The sequence below is a fragment of the Vulpes vulpes genome, chromosome 16 (assembly GCF_048418805.1).
Source record: "Vulpes vulpes isolate BD-2025 chromosome 16, VulVul3, whole genome shotgun sequence".
Taxonomy (NCBI): Eukaryota; Metazoa; Chordata; class Mammalia; order Carnivora; family Canidae; genus Vulpes; species Vulpes vulpes.
In genome coordinates, this window is record NC_132795.1 from 42,391,841 (window position 1) to 42,418,613 (window position 26,773).

Below are 26,773 nucleotides of genomic sequence, written 5' to 3' on the forward strand. Positions count from 1 at the left end.
AAATTGTGGTGAAAAGTATATTTGTGATACTGTAAAAAGTAACTCCTTCAGAAAAGTGATGAAAACTTGAATGCTGATGAAGCCTTTTTTTTTAACTTAACATAGTCAATAAAATGCAAATATTTCTTACATTTCACAAATGTCTCCGGACTTGGCACACCTACATGCATGATTAAACTTGGAGTGCGATCCGACTAGTGACACCCACGGTGAGTCCTTTTCCTATTTTTAAACCTGGTTCTGCTCCATTCAACAGACATCTTAACAAATGCAATGAACACATCTGGAAGTTCTATGTCATAAATTTCACAGTAGTGGCAATCTGAGAGTTCACAAAACTATCCTCACACACCAAGGGACCAACGAGTTTATGCCTAAAAACCTAACCACTTGAACTTATATAAAATGTTCTAATTATATGGTTGATTTCAGTCTCTCTCTGGTTCTGTATAAAACATAACCAACTTCTTCACCAGTAGTATTTCTTTTCAATTTAAGTTCCTGCAAATCTCTGAAATGATCTCGAAGTTTCATCTGAAGGAAGCCTTCAGTAATCAGGCTTTCTTAATTTTTCTCCGAAAAAATAAGGGAATTGATATTTGATTGACTTATTACATGAACCCGGCTGCATTTCTTGACTCTGCTCTAACTGTCCTGAAAACTGAAAGGTCTCACATCTCTTTAAAATACTATGGCTAAGGAACTAATCTCTGTTCAGGTCGAACGTGAAATTGTAAGAAGGACAACACATTTCTTGTAATAAGGACAACACATTTCTCAAAATGTGCCTTCCAGAATTTTTCTGTTAGGCTTTCTGAATAGAAGTAAAAAGTTCACCATTGTGACAAGTAAAGATAAGGTTAAAAGGAAGAGTAATGAAGTCATAAAACATCAAAGTCGTTGGAGAATTTAGAGCACATCTAGTGGGGAGCTGATAGGAATAGCGAGGTGAGAGCATGACAGTCCTCTACCTAAGTGGTTGGCACTTGGTATGAACGTGGCCAAGTCTGACACTCTTATTTTACTTTACAGACAAGAAAACTGAGGCAGGGAAGAGAAACTCTTCCTATATACACCTGAAAGGGTTTACCAGAACCCTAAGGAAAATAAGTGACTTGAGGTTCCTTTGGTAAAGGACCTTCTCTGATATTAGGCTGTTTTGGTTATTCAAGCCATGCAGATGAATTTTCATGCCCTCATTTGAAGGGACTTTTCAAAATCCCCCCCGTGAATGGCTCTATTCTATTCCTGAAAGTTTTATGTCCTGGTTCCAAAAATAAAGCTAAGTTGCCAAAGGCCTATCTCTCATCATTGCACTTCCATTATTTATTCTAAAAACATTTACTTAAAATTATCCCGGGGCTTGACAATTTAATGTGATGGAAGCTCAGACCACATCACTTTGACAAATTTAATAAACTCCCTGCACAACCCACAGCTCCTGTCTGCTGCACACACCCCCCAACCCCGCTTCAAAGAGCCGGTCCGCTGTCTTCAGCACTAAGGAGATCTCTAACTGTCAACCAAGCTGCTTCTGGCCAGATGTGAGGAAACTAGGCATCTTGGTCAATATTCATCCTCACGGGCGTCTTTACCTTTAGGTCATGTTTGCCTGGACCTCAGGTGAACCCTCCCTTCCCCCCCCCCTGCAAAGTGCAAAGTGGCCCGCGCCGCCGGCTGCACCTGCCGCCCTTTACCTGTTTGCAAGAGCACCGAGGTCTCTTCTCCGTCCAGAGACACAATCCTGAAGTGGTAGAGGGTTCCCGCCTGCAGGTCCTCGGGGTGGCAGCCGTAGGTGGCGTTGTCCATCCGCGTGGGGTGGCACCAGGCCACCCCGGCCGTGTCGCTGCCGTAGGCGAGGCTGAAGTTGCAGGGGGACCCCGAGGTTCTCCACCGCAGGGACGCGGAGCGGCTGGCCGCCGCCGACTCGGTCACGGTGACGTTGCACCTCACGGGCTGCCCGGGGCCGGCCTGCAAACCAAGCAGAGCGGCTGCAGCCAGGGCCCGCGGGCCGCCCCCGGGTCTCCCCGTCCCCGCGCGCGCCGTCGGCCTCGCCCGCAGCCCGAGGGGAGCCGCTCCGGGGAGGGGGGCGGGGGGAGCCCCGCGGGGAGCCGGCAGCCACCTGCCCCGGGGTCGGGGTGGGGGGGCGGGGGTCCCCGCGGGGAGCCGGCGGCCACCTGCTCCGGGGTGGGGGGTGGGGGTGGGGGTGGGGGTCGGTGTCCGCTGTGGGGTCCCCGCGCGCGCCGTCGGCCTCACCCCGCAGCCCAGGGGAGCCGCTCCGGGGAGGGGGGCGGGGGGAGCCCCGCGGGGAGCCGGCAGCCACCTGCCGCGGGGTCGGGGTGGGGGGGCGGGGGATGGGGGTGGGGGGTCCCCGCGGGGAGCCGGCGGCCACCTGCTCCGGGATGGGTGGGGGGACCCCGCGCGCGCCGTCGGCCTCACCCCGCAGCCCGAGGGAAGCCCCGCGGGGAGCCGGCGGCCACTGCCCCGGGGTCGGGGTCGGGGTCGGGGTCGGGGTCGGGGCGGGGGTCGGGCCGGGAGCGACGGGGCCCCAGGACGAGCCGTGGTCCGGGCGGGCCCCGGGGGCGCCCGCGGGGGCCTCACCTGCAGCAGGCTCAGCGCGGCGCACAGGGCCAGCCCGGCCCCCCGGCCCAGCATCGCGGCGCGGGCGCACCTGTTGCGCTGGGCGCGCTGCCCCCGGGCCGGCCTCGCGCGGGGCCCCTGCGGCGGCGGCTGCTCCGGGCCGGGGCGGCGGGGCGGGGCGGGGCGGGGCGGGGCGGGGGGCGCAGCCCTTCCCACGCTGCCATGCTGACCCGCGCCGCCCGCCCGGCCCCGGCCGCCACTTCCGCAATCAAAAGGCAATTTCCTCGTCTCCCCGCGGAGGAACAATGCGCCGGCGAGGGGGGGAGCCCCCCGCAGCCCCCGCCCCCCGCGCGCCCCTCCGCCCCGCGACTTTCACTTTCCCCACCCGGTGGTCCCGCCCTCCCCCCAGGCGGTGGCCGCGGTGGCTCCCCGCCCCCTCCACTGCGCCCCCGCCCCCCCCCAGCGCCCCCCCAACTTCCTATCTTCCTCCGCCGCTTTCCCGGGGCCTCCGTTCCCAGGGCCCAACTGGACCGCAGCACAGCTCCCTTCCCGGAGGCCTTCAGTAGGGTGCGGCCGCCCCCTCGCCCGCCCGCGCCCCTGACCGCGCCCCCGGGCGCCCCTGCACCCCGACACCTGCAGCAGACGCAGCCCCCCAGAGGATCCTGTCCCGAGGTCGCTGCACCCCCTGCACCCCCTGCACCCCGACACCTGCAGCAGATGCAGGCCCCCAGCGGATCCTGTCCCGAGGTCGCTGCACCCCCTGCACCCCGACACCTGCAGCAGACGCAGCCCCCCAGCGGATCCTGTCCCCTGTCGGCCTGACCTTCTGTCTCCCGGGAGCTCACTTTCTCATTCCTCCGGGATGGGACCCAGGTCGCTGCCCCCCCTGAATCTCACGCAGGAGGTGCTGACCAAGAACAAGTCCTCACCGCCCGTCGTTGGCCGCACAGACCAAACGGCAAAGCGGGTCCATCCAGTAGAGAAAACCATTGCGTCCGTAATAGCCCAAGCGACGGAAGGAGGCGAGAAATCTCTCCTTTGAGGAAAATACTACTGATGGCCCAGCTCCCACACCTAGTACCGAAATTGGAATTTACCGTGTTCAGCACTAATGATGCTTTTTAGCGACCAACTTGGTACCTGAATGATCATGTATCTGAAAATGGACCTTGAAAGAGTCCCCAACAACCAAAGAGCCAGGCGGTGTCATTGCACACAGGTGATTACAGCAAGTGCTGCCACGGCTTGTATAATGCTTGACCGCTTTTCCTGGGTGCCATCCCCGACAACTGCCAGAGGAGATGAAGTTTTTCACATTTTAATTTTTCGAAACTGAATACTCCGGAGCCAAGTCAATAGGAAGAAGGTCATACTCCCCTCTTTTTTTTTTTTTTTTCAGATAGGCAGATCAGACATAAAGCTATACTATTGACTTCTGTACCAACTGTATCTAATTTGAGGAAAAACTGAAAAAAGGTGAAAATTGTTCAGGAACAATTTTCCTCTCACGATTCTTTTAGAAAATATGTTTTAAAGAAATATTTTAATGAAAACAATGAAATTTCTACCTCTCCAGAGATTCTACGGGCTTTCAATCTGCAGCCAGACCAGAGATCTCAAATCTCCTTTTCAAGTCAGCAAACACTCAAAGGTCAAACCTGAACTGTGTGTATTTCTGGGAAAACAATTTTTCCTCTTTCCTTGCCCAGTGACTTGGCTTCCAAGAGAGCTTTTGTGGCCCCTCCGGATTTTGCCCCCAAGTTCAACGGCTTTTCACAGCCTGGCACGCCTTTCTGCAGCATCAAAGATAGTCCCCACCTCCCTCTGTCACCTACGGGGGGCAGCTTTCCGCCCTTACAGGGGTCTTTTTGCAGCTTTATTCCTTTTCAACATTACCTTTCTCTTTTCTTGCTGTATTCAGAAAGCAATGTGGTTTCCTTGCTGTCAAACTGGAATCATACCACTCCAAATACTTCCCAGAGCTATTTATGACCAATAAATAAGCTCACAGGTGTGAAAGCACCTATGTAAACTTTTGCATACTGTCCAGATGTCGGTGTGTCTGGTAATAGCATGGATCCCGATCACATTTTTAAACGAATTTTAAAGATTCATCCACAAAAAAAAAAAAAAAAAAAGATTCATCCACCAAGTACGTTGCGCTTTCCTAGCTCCTGCTGCCTATCTTTCGCTTTGTCTTATCCATTGAGGTTTATAAAATTTTCTCATAAGTTGCTGCTCGGATATGAAATCTTCTCACCCAAATATACCAAATACTCTTCTGTCCTTTACCAAAATCTTCAGTAAGTCCTATCTCCTCCAAATTTTGCCAAGCATCATTTTTTTTTTGCCACAAGCTACTGTACCCTGTAAATTAATCTAAAAATTATGTTTCATTTTCACCATACTGTCTAACATTCTTCCTACAATCAGTCCTTCCTTTGGTGCAGGCAAATGCATCAAGAAAGGCAAAATTTGAAGGACTAATCCAACAAGACGATAACAAAATATCCTTACTACACAGTTTAGAGGCTTCCAGACTCTATGTTATTAGCATAACATAGAGGTTGGGGTACGAGATGGAAAGCAACAATAATTTGTTATCATTCATTCGGATGTTCTTAGCACAACGTTCTCATCTGTGGACTAGTGATCTGCTAGTGATCTGCTACTAATCAGATCAATAGATCAGTAGTGATCTGCTACTAATGCCCTTGGAAAGAGGAATTTGGAAAAGAAGGAATGACTTCTTTAAATAGGATTATTTTATTTTTGACCTAGCAAAGAGAGACACATACTTAGTAAAATCATGTGCTGTCATTTGTTTTACCATCAATATATATGAAGACTGATAGCAACGCATAAAGGAAAGGACCAGGAGACATTGGGGACATTTCTTTTCCAAAGTTATGTAACCCCTAATTCTTTTTCCTGGAGAATCTTAAGGCTTACAGGAGAGTCCCTCCTGCCCCCAAATCAGTGGATCTGAAGTTAGGATTAATTAGGATTCACATATTATGCGACAAGGAGGAAAAGTTTAAACTCAGGCTTTTACTGACTACATTTTTCTTTTCTAAAAACCAATTCTATCAATACAAGGAATTAGAACTGTAATGGATTCAAAGCAGTTTGGGCCTGGGGAAAGTTGCCAGATATTGTTTTCTTCTATGAGGAGTTTATTTGAAACTACTGTACAAAGTATAAATAAATTGATTCATTCTTCTCCTTTGTTCTCATCTTTGTTTGGAATTCCTCAACTTCTTTTGAACCGATTTATCCTGCATCCTGACACTGCATATGCTTTGGAGGTTACTGCATTCCAGGAATTTGGGACCTCCTCTCTTTGCCACTAGGAAACCTGTCCCAGACTGCACAGGAAGGGGTGGAGCTGCTTCTGATTAGAGGAGAGTGGACAAACAGCTGCCTTTTAAACAAACTGTCCTAGCAATTAATTGTGATAATTTACATATTCATAAATTATGCATTCATGGATGAAAGCACGGCTCTTATCAGCTCGTGAACACAGATGTTGACTGAGACAACCGGTCATCTGGGGTCCGGGGGCCACACGTTGAGAGCTGCTCCTGCAGATCAGGGTTTGAGCTGGATGTGGGAAAGGTGGCGGGGGGGGGGGGGGGGGGGGGAGTGGGGAGGGCAGAGTAGATTGCTGAAGTTATTGTTAATTCAAACTCCTCACCCGTGACCTAAAAAGCTGTTGGTGACCTGGCCTCTCTTCTGCTGCTCTCTTATGCTCTGGTGGCCTGGGTCTGATGATCATTTTTACTCATTCATTCAGCAAATATTGACTGAGCACTTAGAGTGGGCCTCGAATTTGGAGACACCCCAACACAGGGGCTGACATTTCCTGCCCCCCTGACATTTCTACCTGCTGGTCCATCTGCTTGGAGCACTCCACCCCAGGGTCTCTGCTCTGTTATCTTCCTCTCAATCTCTAGGTCTCGGCTTAAAGACACCCCTTATGTGGCCAGGGCCCTTCTGACCCCTCAAGGAAAAAGCGTCCTTTAATCATTATTCATCTCAGCAATCCATTTGTTTAATTCCGAGCATTAATGACACCTGGTAATAATATAATGACCTGTATGCTCGTGAAGCCTGCCTTTCCCGAGCATATGGAGAATTCCCTTAGGGCAGTCTTGGGCTTCTTGCATAGAGCTTGGCTTGAAAGAGTTTCAACAAATATTTGTTGAGAGAATGGATGAATGAAGCAAGGGAGGGAGGTGGGAAGGAATCTTTGCATCTGCTCAGTAAATACTGTTATGTGAATAAATACTCCCATCGAGTCCTTGTAAACACGTTCTTGCTGGATGCCCCCATATCTTGGAAGGGAAGGAGGAAAAGAGAAGCAGGAACAAAGGAGATAGGGCCAAGGCATCAAAGAAGACTGATTTTGGAGAAAACGAGGTGGGAAAAGATATGAGAGGGAGGGAAGATAAAAGGAGGAAAAGAGAGAGGGGGGAGGAAGTCCTATTCTTTGGCATGCTGGCTCTCAAGGTACAGCAGGGCATCCTCTGAGAAGTTGCTAGAAATGTAAATTCTAGCTCACAACTGGAGGGATCAGAAATGCCGCAGTGGAGCCGGTTTTCAATAAACCTTGCACCAGATACCGTTTTCTATTCAAGAGACTTAGTAATACCTTATTCTTGTTCTTTTCAATTTGAATTCTGAGCTCTCTGGTTGCAAGAAGAGGCGAGTTAAAAGGTCCTAAACTATTTTAGAATGTGTCAAATCAGTGAATTGGTGATATAATATATAATAATATATTTCATATGACATACGCATATTTTTATATTATACAAAATATATTGTTTCTATTATGTTTATTTGGAGCAAATAGGATGTTTATAACTTCTCGTTGAAAATAAAATGTGGATGCTGAAGGAGCAACATGCAACCGACTTAATAAATACTAGACGGAGGGTCAATTCTGATGCTTTTTCCTCCAAGGAAGTACTTTTTGTCACACGGCCCTCGTGTGTTTTTCCCCAGATATTGTTAGGAAGAAGAAGGCCTCGCCATCAGGGAATGTGTCCATTAAAGATGATTATAAGACAATGAATCCTTTTCTAAGTTTTAATTTGAACTGGCTCAATAGTAAATTATGACAGACATGGATACACTTTCACTAGCGGCTCTCATGCATTTAAAAAGCGGGGCATTCAAGTTTAAGGTAATTTGGAATTGCTTAGTTTTTTGTTTTTAAAGGACCCTGACTATCCTCTTCTGGGTTTAGAGGTACTGTTTTTGGGATACTTGTATTTAAGGAATCTTTCCAGCTTCCTAGGTCTTAAGCTTCCTAGGTCTTAGGTCTCCAGGAAAATGGAAATAATAAAGGCAGTTAGTGGTGGAGGGGGTGGCGGTAGGTGTTGTAAGGATGAAATGACAAGGACTGTGTCATATGTTATGCAGGGTCTTTGGCTAAAGGGCTCAACACGTGTCAGATACCATGATTATTAGTGGTGATAAGAGGATATGAATCCCAATATGTCGTGGACACTGAGCCCTAATACTAGTGGGTAATGCTAGGGGGTAATGCTAGAGCATGACAAGTCCATGGATGAGAACATTGTGCTGAGAACATCCGAATGATAACAAATTATTGTTGCTTTCCATCTCGTACCCCAGAGAAACTCTTTGGTAGACGAGCACAAAAGACTTTTAAGGGCCACTCAGGTTGGTGGCTTTGCCGACGTTTTTTTTTTTTTTTTAAGTCCTGGAAGTGCGTGGGATGCATCTCTAGCACCAGGCTCCATCTCCCTTAGACACGTCTCTAAGGTTTCTTGGTAGGTTTTTCTACACCGCTTTCTACCCCTCTTCCCCACCCTGGGTGTTTTGTTTTGTTTTTTTTGTTTTTTGTTTTGTTTTGGTTTTGGTTTTGTTTGGTTTTAATCTGGAAGAAAGGGCTTTGCATAGCTTTTGTCAGCTTTGTAACCATCCAGGATGAATGACTTCAAACAAGGTGTGACTAACCGCCCTTTCGACCTCCAGGGCTTCTGCTGCATCTTCATTCCTGCCTCTCTGTCCCCACTGTCCCACCCCCGGAAACCTCAGCTCACAAATGCTCCGAGTCAAGGTTCTAAGGCATCCTGGGTCTGCGTGGGCCTGGCTGCTCCTGCCCCGGCCTCAGGAGCTGGATCTTCATTTCCACCAACGTCCAGACCCTAGCCGGGGAGGCAGACAAAGCGTGGCTAACACGGCCTTTAAGGAAAAGGAGAACAAGAACAAAAAGAAATGATCACCTATTTCATCTCTCTTAGAAAGTGATGATTGGAGGGTGGAGTCGGTCCTCTTTTTTTTTTTTTTTTCCTGTGTATCACGTTGCCAGAACATTATTTCCCACAGATTCTTTGAAGGTTGTAGACACAGGGCTCAGTATTTGGCCAGGATATGTGCCTTTTCTGGACTCTATAGTGTGATCTTCACATTGTTTTTAAAATAATTCTATTTTTTTATGTGGATATGTTGAGAAAAATAGATTTTACATTTTTTTTTAAATCTGGATTTTGACTTATCATTAAAAACACCAAGACATGGAGGCTTGTTGGGCTCACATTCTGCTTCCCTGGTCCCTGTGACCCCTCACCCCTGCTTCCCCCTTCTCTGCTGGAGGAGGCAGATGCAGGGCATCCTAGAGACCCCTGGATGGTGGGGCCAACAGTGATCAAAGTGGAAGATCAAAAAGGTTCTTATCATGTTTTTCAAGAACATAATGATAATACCGTCAACCAGATTATAACCCTCATGAAGGAAAGAGCCATGTATTTTCATGATCTAACCCACATCCCCAGTTTGTAGAGACTCAACGTCTACTTCATAGTGATTAAGGGATGGGTCAGGTCTCCCCCACTGGGCAGGGGCATGACTCAGTATGTGTGAATCTGGAACACAACCTCATTCTTCATCTCTCCAGGGCATACCTGCAACCCCTAGAATCCCAGAGCCCAAGAACACCTAAAACCTAAGGGCCAACCGGCCCCTGTTCCAAGTGGACAGACCCTGACAACTCTGTGGACGGTCTCATGCTCCTCAGATCATCAGGAGGTCGCTTGATTCAGGCCACTAGGGCCAAAAGTCTTAGCAAAGTGCACCTTTCTGGTATCCTCTCCCCAGAGGTGCTGGTCTGGACTGGAAGGAAGGACAGGCTCCCAGACAGGGAGCCAACACAAATGTTCACAGCCACCCAGACAAAGGGTAAGCACCCAGTAAAGCTAGCAACGGGTGCACTCCTTGGCCTGCATCTATTAGAAATCCTCAGCAGAAGAGCTTGAGATCACGCAGGTGCCTCTCACGGGCCTCCCAAGCAAGAGCTTCCCTCGTTGGGATCTCATCTGGATTTAGTAAGGAGGATTTCCTTTGCCAGCTCCCCCAGAGTGTGGGAAGAAGGGAAAGGATCTTTAAGGATGAGGATGGCTCCTGGAGTTCACGGCTTGTTCACGTGGGATAGGCGTGTGCAGTCCCTGTGAGCGGGGCTGGAAGGTGCAGTTTGCAGAGCTCTTTCACTGATCTTCACACTCATCAGCAGGCTCATCCTCCAGCTCTGACTCTTGGCTTTACTGTTCTTTTTTGCAAATTCATCATCATTTCTTTACCAGTGGCTGTCTGCATTCCTCTTCCTCTGCCCCTACCTTCTCTCCCTGGTCCTGAATAGACAGGCTAAGCCGCTGCTCTCCCCCTAACAAGAGTGGCAGCCCTTGGACCCCAGCCTCGAAAAGCCCTTAGGTGAACTACAGTTTTAATTTTGCAGTCTTTTAATTCCTTTCAAACTTAATCATCTTAAGAATTGTATAGGATGCTTCCAGAGGCCCTTACCCAGACTCACTAATTCCTCTGCTGTTAGTTTTTTCCTTTTTTAAAGACATCCTGCCACATTCATTTTATCTCTTTCTCGCCATATATACTGTGTTTACCCGAACTGGCCTTTCAGGGTCAGTCGCACATGTCCTGAGTTAAGCGTGTGGTCTCCGTGAAGTTGTCAAATCCAGAGACTTCGAAATTGTTCCCATGTAATGCTTTAATGCACAATCGATATTTCAAATTTGTTAATTGTCTCAATAAAAGCCTTTTTAGTGCTTTTTGTTTTGTTTTGTCGGTTTTTGCTTTTTTCCCACATGACGATCCAGCCTAGGATCCTGTATTGAATTTCGTTGTCAAACCTCTTCATCTTCTTTCATCTGGAACAATTCCTCAGCCTTTCCAAATGATCCTTATGACATTGACCTTTTTGAATGATACAGGTCAGTTCTTTCTCTAGTATTGTCCTCTGTTTGCATTTGTCGGATATTTCCTTGCTGTTAGATTCGGATCATATGTCTCCAAACAAACTGATTACTCCGTTATTCTCACAGGGATCACAAACCTAATCTCATATTATGATCAGTGGGGACTTTTTCCCCCTCTGGGTGCTGAGGGCCTGTGTCAGTAAATGCTGATTCCGTGGCGATGGAGGCAGAATTTTAGAATCTGTATCTTTAAAACTCTTGCCCAGGTGCGTCTGGGGCCTGGAAGGCCGGGCCGAGAGCCCCAGACTTCCCATGTCAGTTAGCACATCACCCTTCTCGAGTGACACCATCTCCCCCTTTCTATTTGTTTTTGAAGATTTTATTTATTTATTCATGAGATACAGAGAGAGAGAGAGAGAGAGAGAGAGAGGCAGAGACACAGGCAGAGGGAGAAGCAGGCTCCCTGCGGGGAGCCCGACGCGGGACTTGATCCCGGGACCCCGGGGTCATGATCTGAGCTGAAGGCAGACGCTCAACCTCTGAGCCCCCCAGGTGCCCCATCTTCCCCTTTCTTTACCAATCTCCCCACCACCTCAACCTCATCTGCTCAGGGAAAGCAACGTGCCTGAGAAATCCCGGCCGCTTAGGGAGCCCATCCCCACGCACGTGTTGTTTCAGGGCAGCATTTCTATGTGCACGTGATTCACAGTGGGACAAAATGTGAACATCGTCTTTGCTGCACACAAAACACAAAGTAATGCAAATCATAACGAAAAGCAAAAGAAAGAGAAAAGATCCTTGAGATTTTAAAGCCAGAGGACTTTAAATTGGAGTAAATTACAGACCATCTTACGCTATTGGCGCATGGCAGGCCACATCAGTGGGCAAACTAAGAAAACTGCAGCTTGTTGTCAGGATTGGGCTTGAGGGATGCTGGTTATTAATTAGGGCCTCTGGGAACCCGTCCCTTCCATGAGATACTCCTCCTAGAGTGGCCTTCCCGCCCTCGCAGCAGTCTCGGGACCTGCTTGTCCCGTATCCCAAGCACACTAGACCACCTAAGAGTCCTTGTTCATGAAGAATGATCAGGGGATGGTTTTCTGGCTTTTGTCTTCTGGTTTTGGGGCTTTTTGCTACATCTTTGCACTTCTCCCTTTAGGTATTTGGCTCAGTAAAGGGGGCATATTGTCCTATCTTTAGCTCGAGCTACAGAATGCTGGTAGCAGCGGATACTTCCCCTCTATACTTTAAGTGACACCAAAGGGTAGTGGAAGGGGAGGTGGGCAGAGGGTTGGGGCGACTGGGTGACGGGCACTGAGGGGGGCACTTGACAGGATGAGCACTGGGTGATCTGCTATATGTTGGCAAATTGAACTCCAATTAAAAAAATATTTATACATATATAATAAAAAAAATAAGTGACACCATCACAGAGGTTACCCCGGAATTGAGGGACGTAGGAGGAGGTGGGGATTTTCTGCATTTGCCTCGTTACTGCCTTGGAGGCTCACAGTGGGCTGTGATCTCTTTGAAGGCCAAATGGAAGGAAGCACAGCACTCTTGAGGCCCGAGCAGCACCACAATGGCTATTCATGAGCTGAGGAAGTGCGATTCCTCTCCCAGGCCCAGCCCGGTAGGGTAGGGGTGGGGGGGTGGGGGGCAGAGGGGGGTGCCTCCAAGCAAGACTCAGGGGGTATTTAGCAGAATCCGAAACAACCGGGAACATTTTTTAAGTTTGTGTTGCACGTGTTGTCCCCCTGAAAGCGATTTTGGGTAAGAACATGAGCTTTTCTGCTTCTTACAACCGTGCGAGGCCGAGGGCAGGAAGGCTGCAGCGGAGACCAGGAGCTGGCAGTGACCACCCTGATTGTGCGGCTGGGGGGCAGCCGGGGGGCTAGGCTCTCGGCTCAATCAGGTCCTACTCCCCGCAACTGCATCATGAGGCAGAGGACCCTCAGTTACCCTCATTAGACAGAGGAAGCAATTATGACCAAAGCCAAGTAACTAGTAGACGCCACCGCCGGGATTTAAACCAGGTTTCTGCAACACGGGAGCCTTAGCTCTTCACCCTTGTGTCACCCCCCCCCCCCAAGGTCACACGGCTGCGAGGGGGCCAGACTGGGCTTCAGAGTCTACTACTCAACCAACAGACAGAGGCTGGTCAGCTTTTGAAGCCAAGGGGAATTCCAGGGCCCACCCCCTCTCTCCCTGTGGGGGAAGAGCCAAATGTCCACTTCATATTTGGCTCTTCCCCCTGCCCCTCATCATTCGGTCCCCCAGTGCACTGACCCAGAGCAAATGGCTGGACTATGCAGGGCACATTTCTGACACCTACATCTGGCTTCATCTGCAACTGGGCCAGTGCACAGGGAGTGTGTACAGAGACACAGTTTACCCTTGTGTGTGTGGCATGTGGGGGTGCCTGGCTGAGAGTGTGCCTGGGGCTGGAATCTGGCCCGTGTGCCGCTACCACGTCTTATGCATTCATGGTGGACCTCTGTGTCTGGAAACATCCTTTCCTAATCACCACAAGGACCCTAGGGTCTAGTAGCAGTTCCCTATCTGCCCAGGCTCCACTCAACCACCCGAAGCCCCACTCCTTTTTTTTTTTTTTTTTTAAGATTTTATTTATTTCTTCATGAGAGACGGTGGGGGGCGGGGGTAGAGACACAGGCAGAGGGAGAAGCAGGCTCCATGCATGGACACTGACGTGGGACTTGATCCCAGGTCTCCAGGATCACACCCTTGGCCAAAGGCAGATGCTCAACCACTGAACCACCAGGTGTACCCTAGGCCCCACTCCTTAGAGAATGTACCCTCTGTGAAGGAACAGCAGGAGGCTGTAATGTGATAAATTAATTTCTGCTCCTCAATTATTTAGCTTTCATAGCACCCTGGCCCACCACCTCTTAACACAATGCACCGAAGTGCAATCAAATGTGGAAAACTGAGGCATCAAGAAGTCTATGAAGGAGACATCGTTGGTCAGGGACCGGATTTGTCTCAGTCAATGGTTCTTAAACTTCAGGTGCATCTGTGTGACTTGGAGGGCTTGTTAAATCCCAGATTGCTGGGCCCTGCACCCAGAGTTTCTGATTCAGTGGGTCTGGAGTCCGTACTTTGAGAACATCTGATCTAGATATTTCCTAACTCACATGGTAGACAAGCTTCTGGTTTCACCAACTTTGTCCTTGTAAAGACTCACACATGCACCATGTAATGCTATTATAACGGTAGGGACAACATCAATAGCTACACAGGGGTTTCCAGCACTACTAGGCCCGCGACTGGTGTTAGTTGATTTAATTCATGTCTAGGGTGAGGGGGAGAGGGGAGGGAGAAGGAGGGAGTTAGTTTTGAAGCCATGTACTGACCCAGGTCTACAGCTTTCCAAAGGCAGTCTCCTTACACTGACAAGCGAGGATGTGAAGAATGAGGGGAAAAGGGAAAAGTAAGGAAAAAAATTCTGCTCCCAAAGACTCAATTAGGACAACTTTGCAGTAACATTACTGCAATTTGTAAGCAATTTGTAATTGCTTACAAATTATGTCATTTGGCGTCTAGCTTCATTAACAGGAACTCTACGTAAGAGCATAAAGTGAGCGAGTGTGCAGGGGAGTGTGTGTGCGTGTGTGTGCGCGCGCCCTCTTCTTGCTCTGCCGTTTTCTAATCCCTTGACCTTGGGCAAATCCTTAACCTCTTTAAGCTTAAGCTAGGCATCTCCAAAACAACAACAACAACAACAACAACAACAACAACAAGAATAATAAATACCATGATAGATTAATTTCATGGCCATAGTTTCCTTCCACCCCATAGGCATGGCCCTTGGCTACGTGACTTTGAGGCTCTCCCCATCGAAACATCATATCTGTTTTCCCTGCCTTCAAGTCTGGCCTGGCCGCATGGATCACCAGAATGTGGCTGAAGTGATGTGTGAGTCCAGCAGCTGGGCCCCCAGGAGCTTGTAGCTCCCACCCTTGCCTCCTTGCAGAGCTCCCTGAAGCATCATGTGAAGAAGCTGGGGGGCCTGCTAGAGGAAGAGGGGCCAGGTGGAGAAGCACCGAGATGCCCCTTCCCGCAGCCAGCACTCACTGCTGGTCAGGCAAGGCAGGCTATCGTGAATCTTCTAGGGCAGCTTACCCTCCATGCTACCTGCACCTGCCAGGGTGAGCTCCGGGGAAAGCACCCGAGGAACCACCCAACTGACCAACAGAATCAGGAGAAATAGCAAACTGCCATTTTTTTTTTTTTGACTACTAAGTTTTGGGGAGGTTTGTTATACAGCGACAGAAAGTGGATACAAGTACCCTTCTCCCAGAGTAAATGAAAGTGCTTAGCATAGTTGGTGGCATACAGATCTTAGATATTATTTTTATCTCCTAGATTCTCTTCTTTGTAGATATTGCACAGTGTCTCTTCATGTTCATTCCTCATAACTCAGACCGTGGATGAAAGGGAAAGACACAAATACATGCCACTTTCCCTTTGGAAGTGTTTCGTGTCATCCCCACTCCCCTTTCCCAGTCCCATTTTCCAACCCCAATCTGTCATTTGATTGTGGATCTAGAACACTACGGTCACTGCATAAGCAGTAATTAGTAGTAATGACACACATGGCATTTCCAAGCATAAAATCTTAGTATTTCAGTTCTTATTCTTCTCTAGATTTCTATTTCACAGTAAGTGTTCTAAATTCCTGTTACATGTAATTCCACCTAGGTTACACGAAATGGGAGCAAAAGGGATGGCAGGTAATTTAACAGTGTCACTAATTAAAATAACAAGTAGGAACCAATGACTAGTTCTGGATGGAGACTCCACTTGAAAATATGTATTTGAGATCTTCATCAATATACACTCAACTTCTGTACTTGGGAGAATGACTACAGGGCTCTTATACTGTTGAATTATTTTCTACATTCTTAGCAGAGTGCTGGGCAGACATGCAATGATTCTGACTACACTGTGCTAGGATTTTATTTATCATTTATTCCCACATCCCCCCAAATGTCAGGCAAATGGAAGGCACAGAATAAATGAGTACAGAATAGAAGATTGGACTAAAGTGATAGACTCCCCAAGTTTCTTTAAAATGCAAATTTTAGGTAAGAATTGAAATCACTTTCTACCTCTCCATTCCACCCCATCCCAGTTCCTTCACCTCTCTCCTTCCCACTCTCCTGGGTTACTCTGTTCTCCTTTAGGCTTACTTCAGATACCCCTCTTACCAGAAGATACTTCTTGAAACCTTCACACCAGTTGGGGACCTTGCTTTTGTATTCCATAAGATTCTATGTATCCTAAGATACGTAGGTTTCTATTTCCCTCAACACCACAGCAGATAATGCGTTTCTTCAGGGCAACAATTTTTGTCATTTCTCTTTGTGTCTCAGTGAAAGATAGAAATAACAGCTATTATTTCTGAAATGTTTACTAAGGACCAAGTGCTGTAGTAAGTATTTTACATGTATTATCTCTCCCAATCCTTGCAACAGCTCTTGGAGGTAGAGGTTCCATTTTATAGATGAGGAAACTGAGGCTCAGAGTTTAAGTAATTGCTAGGTCAGTAGCTAGTAAGAGGCAGAGTTAGGGGATTGACCTCAAAGACTGAGTTCTCAACCACTCTGTTCTGACACTAGTTAGGTTCTCAAGAAACGTCTGTTGACTTGATGAACACTTTTCTGAAGTTATTAAATTGAACAATCATCAATGCCTCATTCCCTTTATTTTCTTATAATATTTTTTAGGGGGAGGAGAGGTTGAAGGGTGATTAAGAGATGAAATGGAGGGATTCAGAAGGGAGAAAAAGGACTGGAGACTTAGCCCCTGAAACACTAAAGTATTAAACATATTAAGCTCGAGATACACACAAACTTTAAGACACTAAGGCAATTAAAAAGTACGAGGCTCTTCAACATGACCATCATATCTTGACACTGACAGTAGATGGGTCATTTTCTGGCCAAGTGTCAACAATTCCACCCACTTCCATACCACCTCAATCGACTCATTTCCCCAGCACTCCATGACATTTTCCCCCATTCTATTTCCCTGCACTCTGCTCTACTCCATTCCACTCCTCTCCTTTCCGTTTCATTCCACTCTTCTCCATTCCATCAAAGAACAAAAACCACTGAATTTATAATACCAATCCATCTGAAATGTGTGGTTATTGTGTACTCATAATAAACAATCAAACCAAATGAATATAATCCCATGCCTTAGCTGCAGTCTCAAACTTTCTTATATGCTTCCAAACCATTCCATTACATGGAATTACACTTTTCATTACACTCCACTGCACTTCATGCCATTCCACTCCCCCCTCCATTTTTCTTCACTCCATCACACACCTTTCTTTTCCTTTCTACACAACTTTATAATGTATTAAGCATTATATTGAGATTCGGGAGATGCAGAGTTGAATAAATGCAGTCCCCATTCTCACATTTGGACTTTTCCTGTCATCATCTGAAAGCAGACCACCTCACTTCACAGCCCAGTTATACTAAGCCAATCCAAATTCATCACAGACCAGGTGCTATCTGATGAAGAAGACAACTGACACACAAAGAATTTCTTTTTTACCGAATTCCAAGCAATCGAGTTTATTTTATTTCTCTCTTATGCTCTTCTAGGTATTAAGATAGACTACTTTTCAAAATTACTTTCAAAGGACAGGCATTTTTTCCCTCCCAAGTAACCTTTTCTTTCAAAATATCAAACTACAGCTATTTATAATTGACTGTTATAGAGTAAACCTAGTGCTAAATCAAATGATGGTCTAGCAGAGATGCCTTGACTAAAGCATTAGAGTCATGGAAATCGCAATTTTAGAAGCTGCCTTTGGAAGGACCACTCAGCTTCCCAAGACATAGTTAAGATTTTGTCTGAGCTTCAAGGAAAAGCTGGGACATAAGTCATGACTTGGACTACTCGATACGTACTCATTCTGGTGCTGCATCTGAGCGCTCATAAACATTGCAGTGGATTTCACTTTGGGAAAAGACTAAGAAACAAACACCAAAACACACCCTGCTCTGTCTTTACCATGACCTGAGCCTGCAAATCCAACTCTGGCGTTGAGCTCTGTGTGAGCTCTGTGTGAGCTCTGTAACACAGCCCTGGGTTGGCCCAAAGGCTAGTGTGCCTTTCACATGGAGTTGGGTGTCCTTGTCTCATCCCAGTAGAGCCTGGCCACCTCTCTATGTTTGTTTCACAATGGTCAAATGTGAGAGAAAATGGGAAAATATTTTTGCTAAAAGGCAATTAATTCTTCAATATTCAGGCAGATAAGTTTCCATTATACTTTCAGCATATTTCTTATTCGACATACTTAGTGTATATATATATATATATATATATATATAGTATAGTATAAATATCACTATAGTATATGATACATATGATATATCGGTACAATCTGTGCTTACTTCTTTTTCTGTACTGGTATGTATGTAATAATATATGCTATATACTTAAAATATACACTTAAGTTTTTGTGTATTGTGAAAAAAGTTTATATATATATATATATATATATATATATATATATATATTAGAATTTAGGAAGGTCTCATGACCTCTCTGGATGCTCTTTATACCACTTTCTTATTTGACATACTTAGTATATATATATGTGTATATATATATGTATATATATATGTCATAATATCATATATATATATATATATAAACTTTTTTTTCAGATGTAAGTGAATGCTCTTAGCAAACTAGTGTTAGAATGACATTTTGGCTGAGACGCTTTCAGCCTAAACAAGAAGGTGCTCCATGAAAAAGTGTTCAATTTCAAAATAAGTGTCAAATCTCACTCACGTCCATGATTAGAAGGGCTCAGGAGTTGGAGATTTAGAGTGAGTCCTGTGCCAACTCCTGATGGCAATCTCAAGTACCAGCTCTCCTGCTCTCATTTCCTGTCTTCCCTCCCCACTTTCCAAGCCCTGACAGGGTTGGAACCATAATGATACAACTAGGAGATGTGGGTAAAAAGCTAGGTGGGAAGTGGGAGATTTTGGACAAGCCCCCTTTCCCTACTTCAAGCCTAAAGGGAAGGGATGATAAGAGAGGACAAGCTCACATTTAAATTGAATTTAGAGTGTGGGTTACTTCCTGAAACGAATATCTTTATTCATGGGTTGAGAATGAGTGTTGAGTTTTAAAGTGGTATAAAGAGCATCCAGAGAGGTTATGAGGCTTTCCTAAATTCTACTCAGAGGCAAGGGAAGCACCTGTTTGCAAGGATGATTTATAGTAAAGGAAAAATGAATATAAAAACAAAGTTCCACAAGTTATTCAATGTGCGTTATGTTTGCTTTGTGATTAACTATGAAGTGTGTCCCTACTAGCTGGGGACCAGATGCAACATTAAATTCTGCAAAACGTGAAAGAAAGCAAAGCCCTAAATGGGTGTTAAGTCACACGCCTAGTGTTGGGCTTTTACCTTCTTTCCATTACTTGGTTTGTTTATTAGAAGCCGGCTAAATACTGCCAAATGAAGCAGCAGTTTTGATCCACCTTTGCGGGTTACACTTCTGTAATTGCACTACGATGGCCCCAAACAGAGGCCTAAAACCGTGAGAGGTAAGCAGAACTGAAGGGACGGACACTTCAAACTACAACACTACGTGAGCAGACTGTAGGACCGCACGGTCGCCGCCCCCTGGCCATCTGACTCCTGTCACTCTGTGGGGGCTGCTGTGGAACTGTTAGGTGCCTTCACTTATTTGAGCATATTCACAGATCATAGATTCCAGAATCCTCCATTGCTTTGTGACTCTTTCCACTCCCTTATGAGTATCAACGATTGTGACGTCTACGCAGGGGAATCTGCAGGGTTTCCATTCCTATATCCTGGTGCAAGGTTAAGCACGAGACTATGGATCCTGACTTTGGTTCAGAAACGTGACCAACCTGCAGGAGGGCGTTTTGACATCATAGCCAAATTATCTTTACCTTATAAAGATTTAGGGCTTTTAGGTCCATCTCAAAGAGTTTTTCATCACACAAAATGCGTTTGTGCAGAGTTAGCAGCTGGGACACAGGCTCCCTAACCACACACGTGGGTAGTGGCATTTCCAGTAGAGCGAATGTTCTCAAGCAATGGGCTTTCTGAGACCCTTCCAAGTCACACTCCACACCCGCTCTCCCCTTACCTGTTCAGTGGTGCTGGGGAAGGGTTGAGTCGTCCAGGGGACCCAAGATGTCTCTGTCGTTCCAGTCATCTGCAGATGGGGGTGCTGGCTCTGTCTGCTGCTGTGGCTGTAACGTTCTGTTGTGCTCCTGGTGAAGGCCTCTGTGGTGTTCCTAAGAAGGTGTTCCGGGCTATATGGAACTGCATTAAGAGTAGTGGGGTTTTGGGGTGGAGCTGTGTTTCTAGTGCTCCTTACTGAAACTTCTGCTCCCAGGCCAGCTGAGGTAAAGAAAGGACAGTTGCTAAAATTACCTTCATGTTTTGTGGATTCCTCACATAAAAGCAATTTGACTTTAGAAAAAGAAGACATCTTTCATCACAGGCACGTGGATGAGCTTCAGTTGTATGAAACATCAAAGATGCTGGAGTGTGAGGATGCTAATTGGCCCTGTTCAATCCACCCATCATTTACCCATCTATTGATATCAGAGGGTCTGGGGAGATGTGAAAACTGCTACCAGAAATCCTCAACTCCATGTGGAAGACAGAATTTATGAGCATTTAGAGAGTCACCAAACTGGCTTCTGGGGGTCCATGAATCTCAAAAAACTTGATGCAAGTCCTGAATATATTTCCATGTAAACCTTGTTTTCTGTGGGGAACTTTCATTCAACTTCTCAAAGGGCTCATTAAACAAAATACCAGGTTGAGAATCACAGCTAACAACTTACCGAACTTCGTCATGAAGATTGATGATTCCCAGGAAAGCAATGACTTTCTTTTACTTCCGTGTAAACTGGTTCTGTCCCTACTTGTGTGAGTACCAAATCTCGGGATGGTTATAGTTTCTAAGTGCCCTGTCTTTGGAAGGCTAGTCAATTGATTTAAAACTTAGGAGCTGGTGGGATTAATTGATAGCTTTACTTTGCAAGGCTGGATTGCCCATACTTAAAAATGATTGGTTTATGAATTAGGTTCACCTAGCCATCATTTTAAAACGTGCTCCCCATCTGTTGGGGATCTCGCTAACCACGCCACTTCTGACTCAGCAAAGATTATCACAGCGGTCACTCCTATAAGCCCTCGGGAGATGCCAATGCTGGTACTGATGGTTTTTGGACCACGCATTGTGTAACAAGACCTAGAGAACAACTGCATAATATGAAGCACTGGAAAGGTCTGTAAATTATGGGCCGAGGGGATATGTTTAGATGCCTCTAACAACTCTGTTATGCGTCAGAGTTTCCTGGGATATAAAATCCTGCCCAATTAGTTGACTATAACTTTGAAAAGTTTCTGGTTTAAAAACTGGAAGAAAAAGTATTTTATTTTTCCTACTCCTTTAGTGGTTCATTCAACCGACTTCTTTTTTCATTCATTTATTTCTTGTAGAGAGGCTGAGAGAGAGCATGGAGGAGGGGCAGAGGAAGAGGGAGAGGGAGAGAGAGAGAGAATCTCAAGCGGACTCTGCCCTGAGCACGGACCTGACCTGGGGCTGCATCTCATGACCCTGAGAACATGACCTGAGCCAAAACCAAGAGTCAGATGCTTAACCGATTGTGCCACCCATCCGACCCACAACCAACTATTTCTTAAGCAACTACTATGTGCTGGTGAAGGTCCCAGGAAGAGGCTATTAATCTTCACATTTTCCCTGTTCAAGTCCACCTCACTGAGCCCTCTTTTGAATCTCATATATTCCCATTCCAATGTCAACTGACATTTTATGTGATACTGACATATTTTATATGATAATGTATATAAAGGAGAGGAGGGATTAAGCACAAAAAGAGGATGAAAATGGAAAAAGTACTTTTAAAATTTAGTAAGAGGTCAATAAATATCAGCAGTTCTCTTAAAGGTTAATGAAATAATGACTATCAAGCATCCTTTCCTTGAAATGTGGAAAGTTGTCCAAAGTACCCTGTATGTGGGGTTGCCAGATTTAGCAAATAAAAGTACATGATGCCCAGTTAAATTGGAGTTTCAGATAAAGAACTCTTAATTTAGAATATTTAGCATATCTCAAATATACAATATTGCAAAGGTTATATTACAGATGCTATTGGGAATACACTTATACTAAAAGATTGTTATTCATCTGAAATTCCAGTGTAATTGAATGTTCTGTATTATATCTGACAACCCTACCTGTACATCTACTAGACCCAGACTTGGATAGAGTTTTGGACATTCCTGTTAGTTTCTGTTTGTTTTTTTTTTCCCTTCTGAATCCTGCGCCACTACCACTGCCACTGTGTCCACGTCACCACTCAGAACATAGACCAGACTTACTTATCCCTGGGATTTCTACGTGACAAACCCACTTGTTCTAGTAGCAATAGTCCTTTATAATAAACTCTAAAAAGCAGTCAGTTAGATGCTAGAATGTTCCTTCAAGTGGACATTTGTCTGTTATTGAGATGTAAAAATTTCTGTATGTGGTGATTAGTATTTTGGTTATTTTGGGCTTTGGCCAATGCTGATCCTCTGAGTTGACTACCACCTATGACAATTGTAGCTCTCAGACCCTCAAAAAAAAATTTAATGGTGGGGTTAGGACAAAAACAAGCTTCCAAATACGTAGCATGCAATTATGTGTCATAGCATGTCAACCTATGCTGATTCTCTTCACTGAGGAGTTGTTGGTAAGTTTCTTATCCTAGGAACTTTTTCTATTAGTCAACTTGCATGATTAATTAAATGTATTAATTAAATACAGGACTGTCTCAAAATTAGATAAATGATGAAAACACTCTTGAGATTTCTTCTGTGAATAACATAGCTTATTACCATTTCATGTTGCTTTGGAACATCTTATGGAAAAAAATTTCCAACTTCTGTAATTGTCTTTAATTAAACTTCTAAATGTATTTTTAAAACATTCCAAATGAAACAAGTCCATTTTCCATTTTAGGCCACTACCTTTTTTCCAAAGAAAACCTACAGAATATCCAAGGCCAGCACCCTTTCATTTGATGACTGTTTTTAACTTGTGCTATTTAAGAAGCAGGAAAGAAACTTTAGTCTTAGCATTCAATTTCCAAATTTCCTGCGTTTTAAGGCAAACTCTGGTAGGCATCAGAATTCCCTTTGGAGCTTTTTAGAATATTGAAGGCTAGGCCCTTTACTAGGAGATTTGGTGTGGGACCCAGCACCTGCATGTCTAACAAGTTTCTCAGTGATTGTAATATATATCTAACCGTAAGTTTTTATCCATATACACAATGTGAGCAAAACTGACATCAGCCTTTATGTGGGTATTGAAGGAATTTAAGGTAAATGGGAGGAGAGAAAATCCATTGCAGAAATATGTAAGGCGATCAAAATATGTTAATCTTTCCATCTCCTAAACTCTGTTGAAATGGGTTCTATGAAATTATATTAAAAATAGTAGATCTAAAAAATAAATAAATAAAAAAAATAAAAATAGTAGATCTTTGGATGTGTTGGCATCTATAAATTCTTCTGATGTTCTTTAAAAAGGTATATACATTTTACAGTTCATGATGGAGCAAGATGTGTTTTGAAAAATGCAAGGAAAACTTCTTACACAATGGAACAATATGTTGAAGCTATTTTTAAAAAGCTTTATTGTACCATTGCTACCACATTGTTTCCACATTATACATAATTCCTCTTAGAACACAATTCAAGATAAGGCCCACCATGCTGGGTCCAATTTAAACGATTTTAGCACGTAAGTTGTAAACAGCTCATCTGTAAGATGGTTTGCAATGACTGTACCATATCAGGACCATATTTTGAATATGTGTTTTTAAAGAACAACATGTATTTTAGTTTATTAGCTAGTCTATTAATTAGCTCAGATATGATCAATAATGGAAATGTGATTTTTATGTAATGATAAAAATACACAATTTCTTAGTTCCCCTCCCCTACATGATACAAATAACTTTCAAGCATGTTGAAAACAGAATAATTTGAACAGAACTCATTTTGGAGACAGAAAATTTCAACTATATTGGGACTTGCTTTTCTGTAGGAAGATGCCAAATATAATATGCCTTTTAAAAGCGAGGAAATAATGTAGAAAAGATATAACAAATGAAATAGAAGATACTTTAGAAAAAGGATGATTTATGTATACATATGATACATTAACTATATTAAACAAGATTGGGCTGGAATAAACATACAGTGAAAGGGATCTGAATTATTATAGTCTAAATAATTTCTAGAAATGGTAAGAGGAATAACACTTCAGAAAATGTAATCAATAAAATAAAGGTATGTACATAAAAAAGGCATACCTAAAATTTGAGAAAGTGAACAAGGAGGTGAAAAGTTTGTGAAAAGATGGAGAATTTGCAAACAACGGGACACATAACCAAGAAATCAGAAGTCGTTAGAATTTCAGAGGTCAAAAGCTTTTTTACAGACTTACAAAAGATCCAAGATTAGAAATAAAGTAAAATTAACAAATGGAAGTTAACAAGGGATAGGAAAACATCAAAGCAGAGCACAGTAAAACAAATTTAAGTGAGAAAAATAAATGAAAAACTCATGAAAGCAATACTTTTTAAATGCCTAATGATTACTCAACTACTATACTATGTGTTGCATTAGGAAGATGTGCCTGGTTTATCCCAATGTCCCATGTTTTCTTTTGGGACACGTATGTGTATTAGATAGTGGGTAGAAGGAAACCAGGCTGGGTGGAGGAAAAAGAATGGCTTTTAAATTCATCCCTACCAGGCTGTAGGAGAGGGATGCTGAGGCAGGTCAGGAAAAGGGGGATGGAGAGTGGGTGAATAATTCTGGGTGCCCACAGCTGACTTGTCCATTAGGCACAATAGGCACAGCACCTAGGGCTCATGATATTTTTTTTTTTTTTTTTTTTTTTAGGGCTCATGATATTATAGGGCCTACAAGATCATTTAATTTCTTTGAAAATTAAAAAAAAAATATCAAAGAACTTTCAGAGTCCAAGAAAACGTTAATGATTTTTTCACACAATAGGAAAAAAAATGAGGATTTGGAGGGCTCTGAAAATCTAATTAATTAATTAATTAATTAATTAAAATTTTAATGGAAGAAGGGGCCCACAGACACATAAGTGCCCAGGGCCCATGAAGGTCACAGGTAGCTATGGGTACACCCTGATAAATTCATTGACATGTGACAGGCTGAAAATGGTTGGGGGGCTCTGGATGCTATGTGAGATATTTTTCAATGATCACGAGTCATATATCAGTAATCAATGATCATATGATTTCCAATGAATACATAAATCAGTGGTCAATAGCGAGGCCCCTTTAAAACCATACAAGGAGAAAACAAACCCTAAAATGGCTCTGACAGCCCGTTTGGTCAAAATAGGGTCTGAATGTACAAAAGATACTTGTTTGGTTTGTCCCCTTAAGCTCTCTGTATTTACAAGCATTCCTGCCATCACGAAACAGCTTCTATTAAATCCCTGTCTCCCAAGAGTATATATGATTGCCTACCTATTACAGTGCTTAATACATTTTATTTCCTCACCCACATTTCTATAATTAGACAATTATTTTAATCGCAGTTATAGCAAGTCTGGCAGCAATATGGCTTACTTCAGCAGTGAAATCTCTTTAAGTGATTTCACTTGCTCAGTCATGGTAGGGATATCTGAAAATATGTCTGAAAAAATTTTCCTGCCCTTATAGGTGAATATAAGATTTGAATGAGTGAATCTATAGCAGATGCTAAATAAGTTATGATGGGTTAGCTGACATCTTATGCACTGTGTTGTTCTCCAGACACTATGAAACATCAGAGTGAAAGTAACTATTCATTTTTTAAAAAAAGATTTATTTATTTACTTGAGAGAGAGAGAGAGAGAGAGAGCACATGACGAAGCAGGGGGAAGGGCAGAAGGAGAGGAAGACAAGCAGACTCCCCGCCCAGCAGGGAGCCCTGAGAACTCAGGCCTGGCTCCCAGGGCCCTGCGATCACGACCTGATCCGAAAGCAAGAGTCTGATGCTTAACCAACGGAGCCACCCAGGTGCCCGGAAAGCAACTATTTTAGATAGCCATCCAACTGTTTTAAGTAGGGAGACTCCCATCTTTCGGAAAAAGTATCCAAGTGATGGCTGGAATTTTGCACCCTTCATCTGGAAGATCTAGAATTACCACGATTAGGGAGTTTGTCAACGAGAGATTTGGGCCTCAGACTGCATTTTTATTCCTAAAGTAATAATCTTTTTTAAAAAGTTAAATGTGTGAGTCTATAAAATTGCAGTATTGGGGCGCCTGGGGGGCTCAGCAGGTTGAGCATCTGCCTTCAGCCCAGGGCGTGATCCTGGGATCCTGGGATCAAGTTCCGCATCGGGTTCCCTGCAGGGAATCTGCTTCTCCTGTGTCTCTGCCTCTCTTCGGTGTCTCTCATGAATAAATAAATAAAATCTTAAAATAAAATAAAATAAAATTGCAATATTATTGAACAGACCAGAATTTGGTTTTTCCTGATTCTTCTTGCATTATTGATATCTGCTTTGTGTTATTTTGTAGAACTAGACCCCAACATTATATACAACAGATTTCTAAAAATTATACACTTAATACAGTGACTCCAAGGATGTTGCTGTACATTGTAACACTGATACGAATGAAGAAAAATTGAGAAAGTCCATTGAGAAAGTCCGTCAGTCACTTTTTTGTTTTATTGATACATCGCTAAAGGTGTAATTGTTTCCAAGGAGCTGGATATCTGGCACTTGATTGACAAAAGAATATAAGGAGAGAATGAATTTTTTCACTTTTTAGCCAGTTATGTTGGCATTTTGGAGACAATGTTTTTAT

General features: G+C 44.4%; 1 protein-coding gene across 6 annotated transcripts in view; it reads right to left on the reverse strand.

Moving 5' to 3' along the window:
* PTPRB (protein tyrosine phosphatase receptor type B) overlaps nt 1-26,773 on the reverse strand; it is a 121,853-nt gene that overhangs the window by 89,394 nt on the left and 5,686 nt on the right. For 3 of the 6 annotated variants that reach the window (XM_072742060.1, XM_072742063.1, XM_072742062.1), the window contains exons 3-4: nt 19,994-20,250; nt 1,698-1,971 (exon numbers count right to left, since the gene is read on the reverse strand). In XM_072742060.1, coding sequence (XP_072598161.1) covers nt 1,698-1,971; nt 19,994-20,250 — 531 coding nt within the window. Of the gene's footprint in view, nt 1-1,697; nt 1,972-2,601; nt 2,751-19,993; nt 20,251-26,773 lie in introns of those variants that run through there. The other 3 variants (XM_072742065.1, XM_072742064.1, XM_072742066.1) reach the window with 2 other exon arrangements.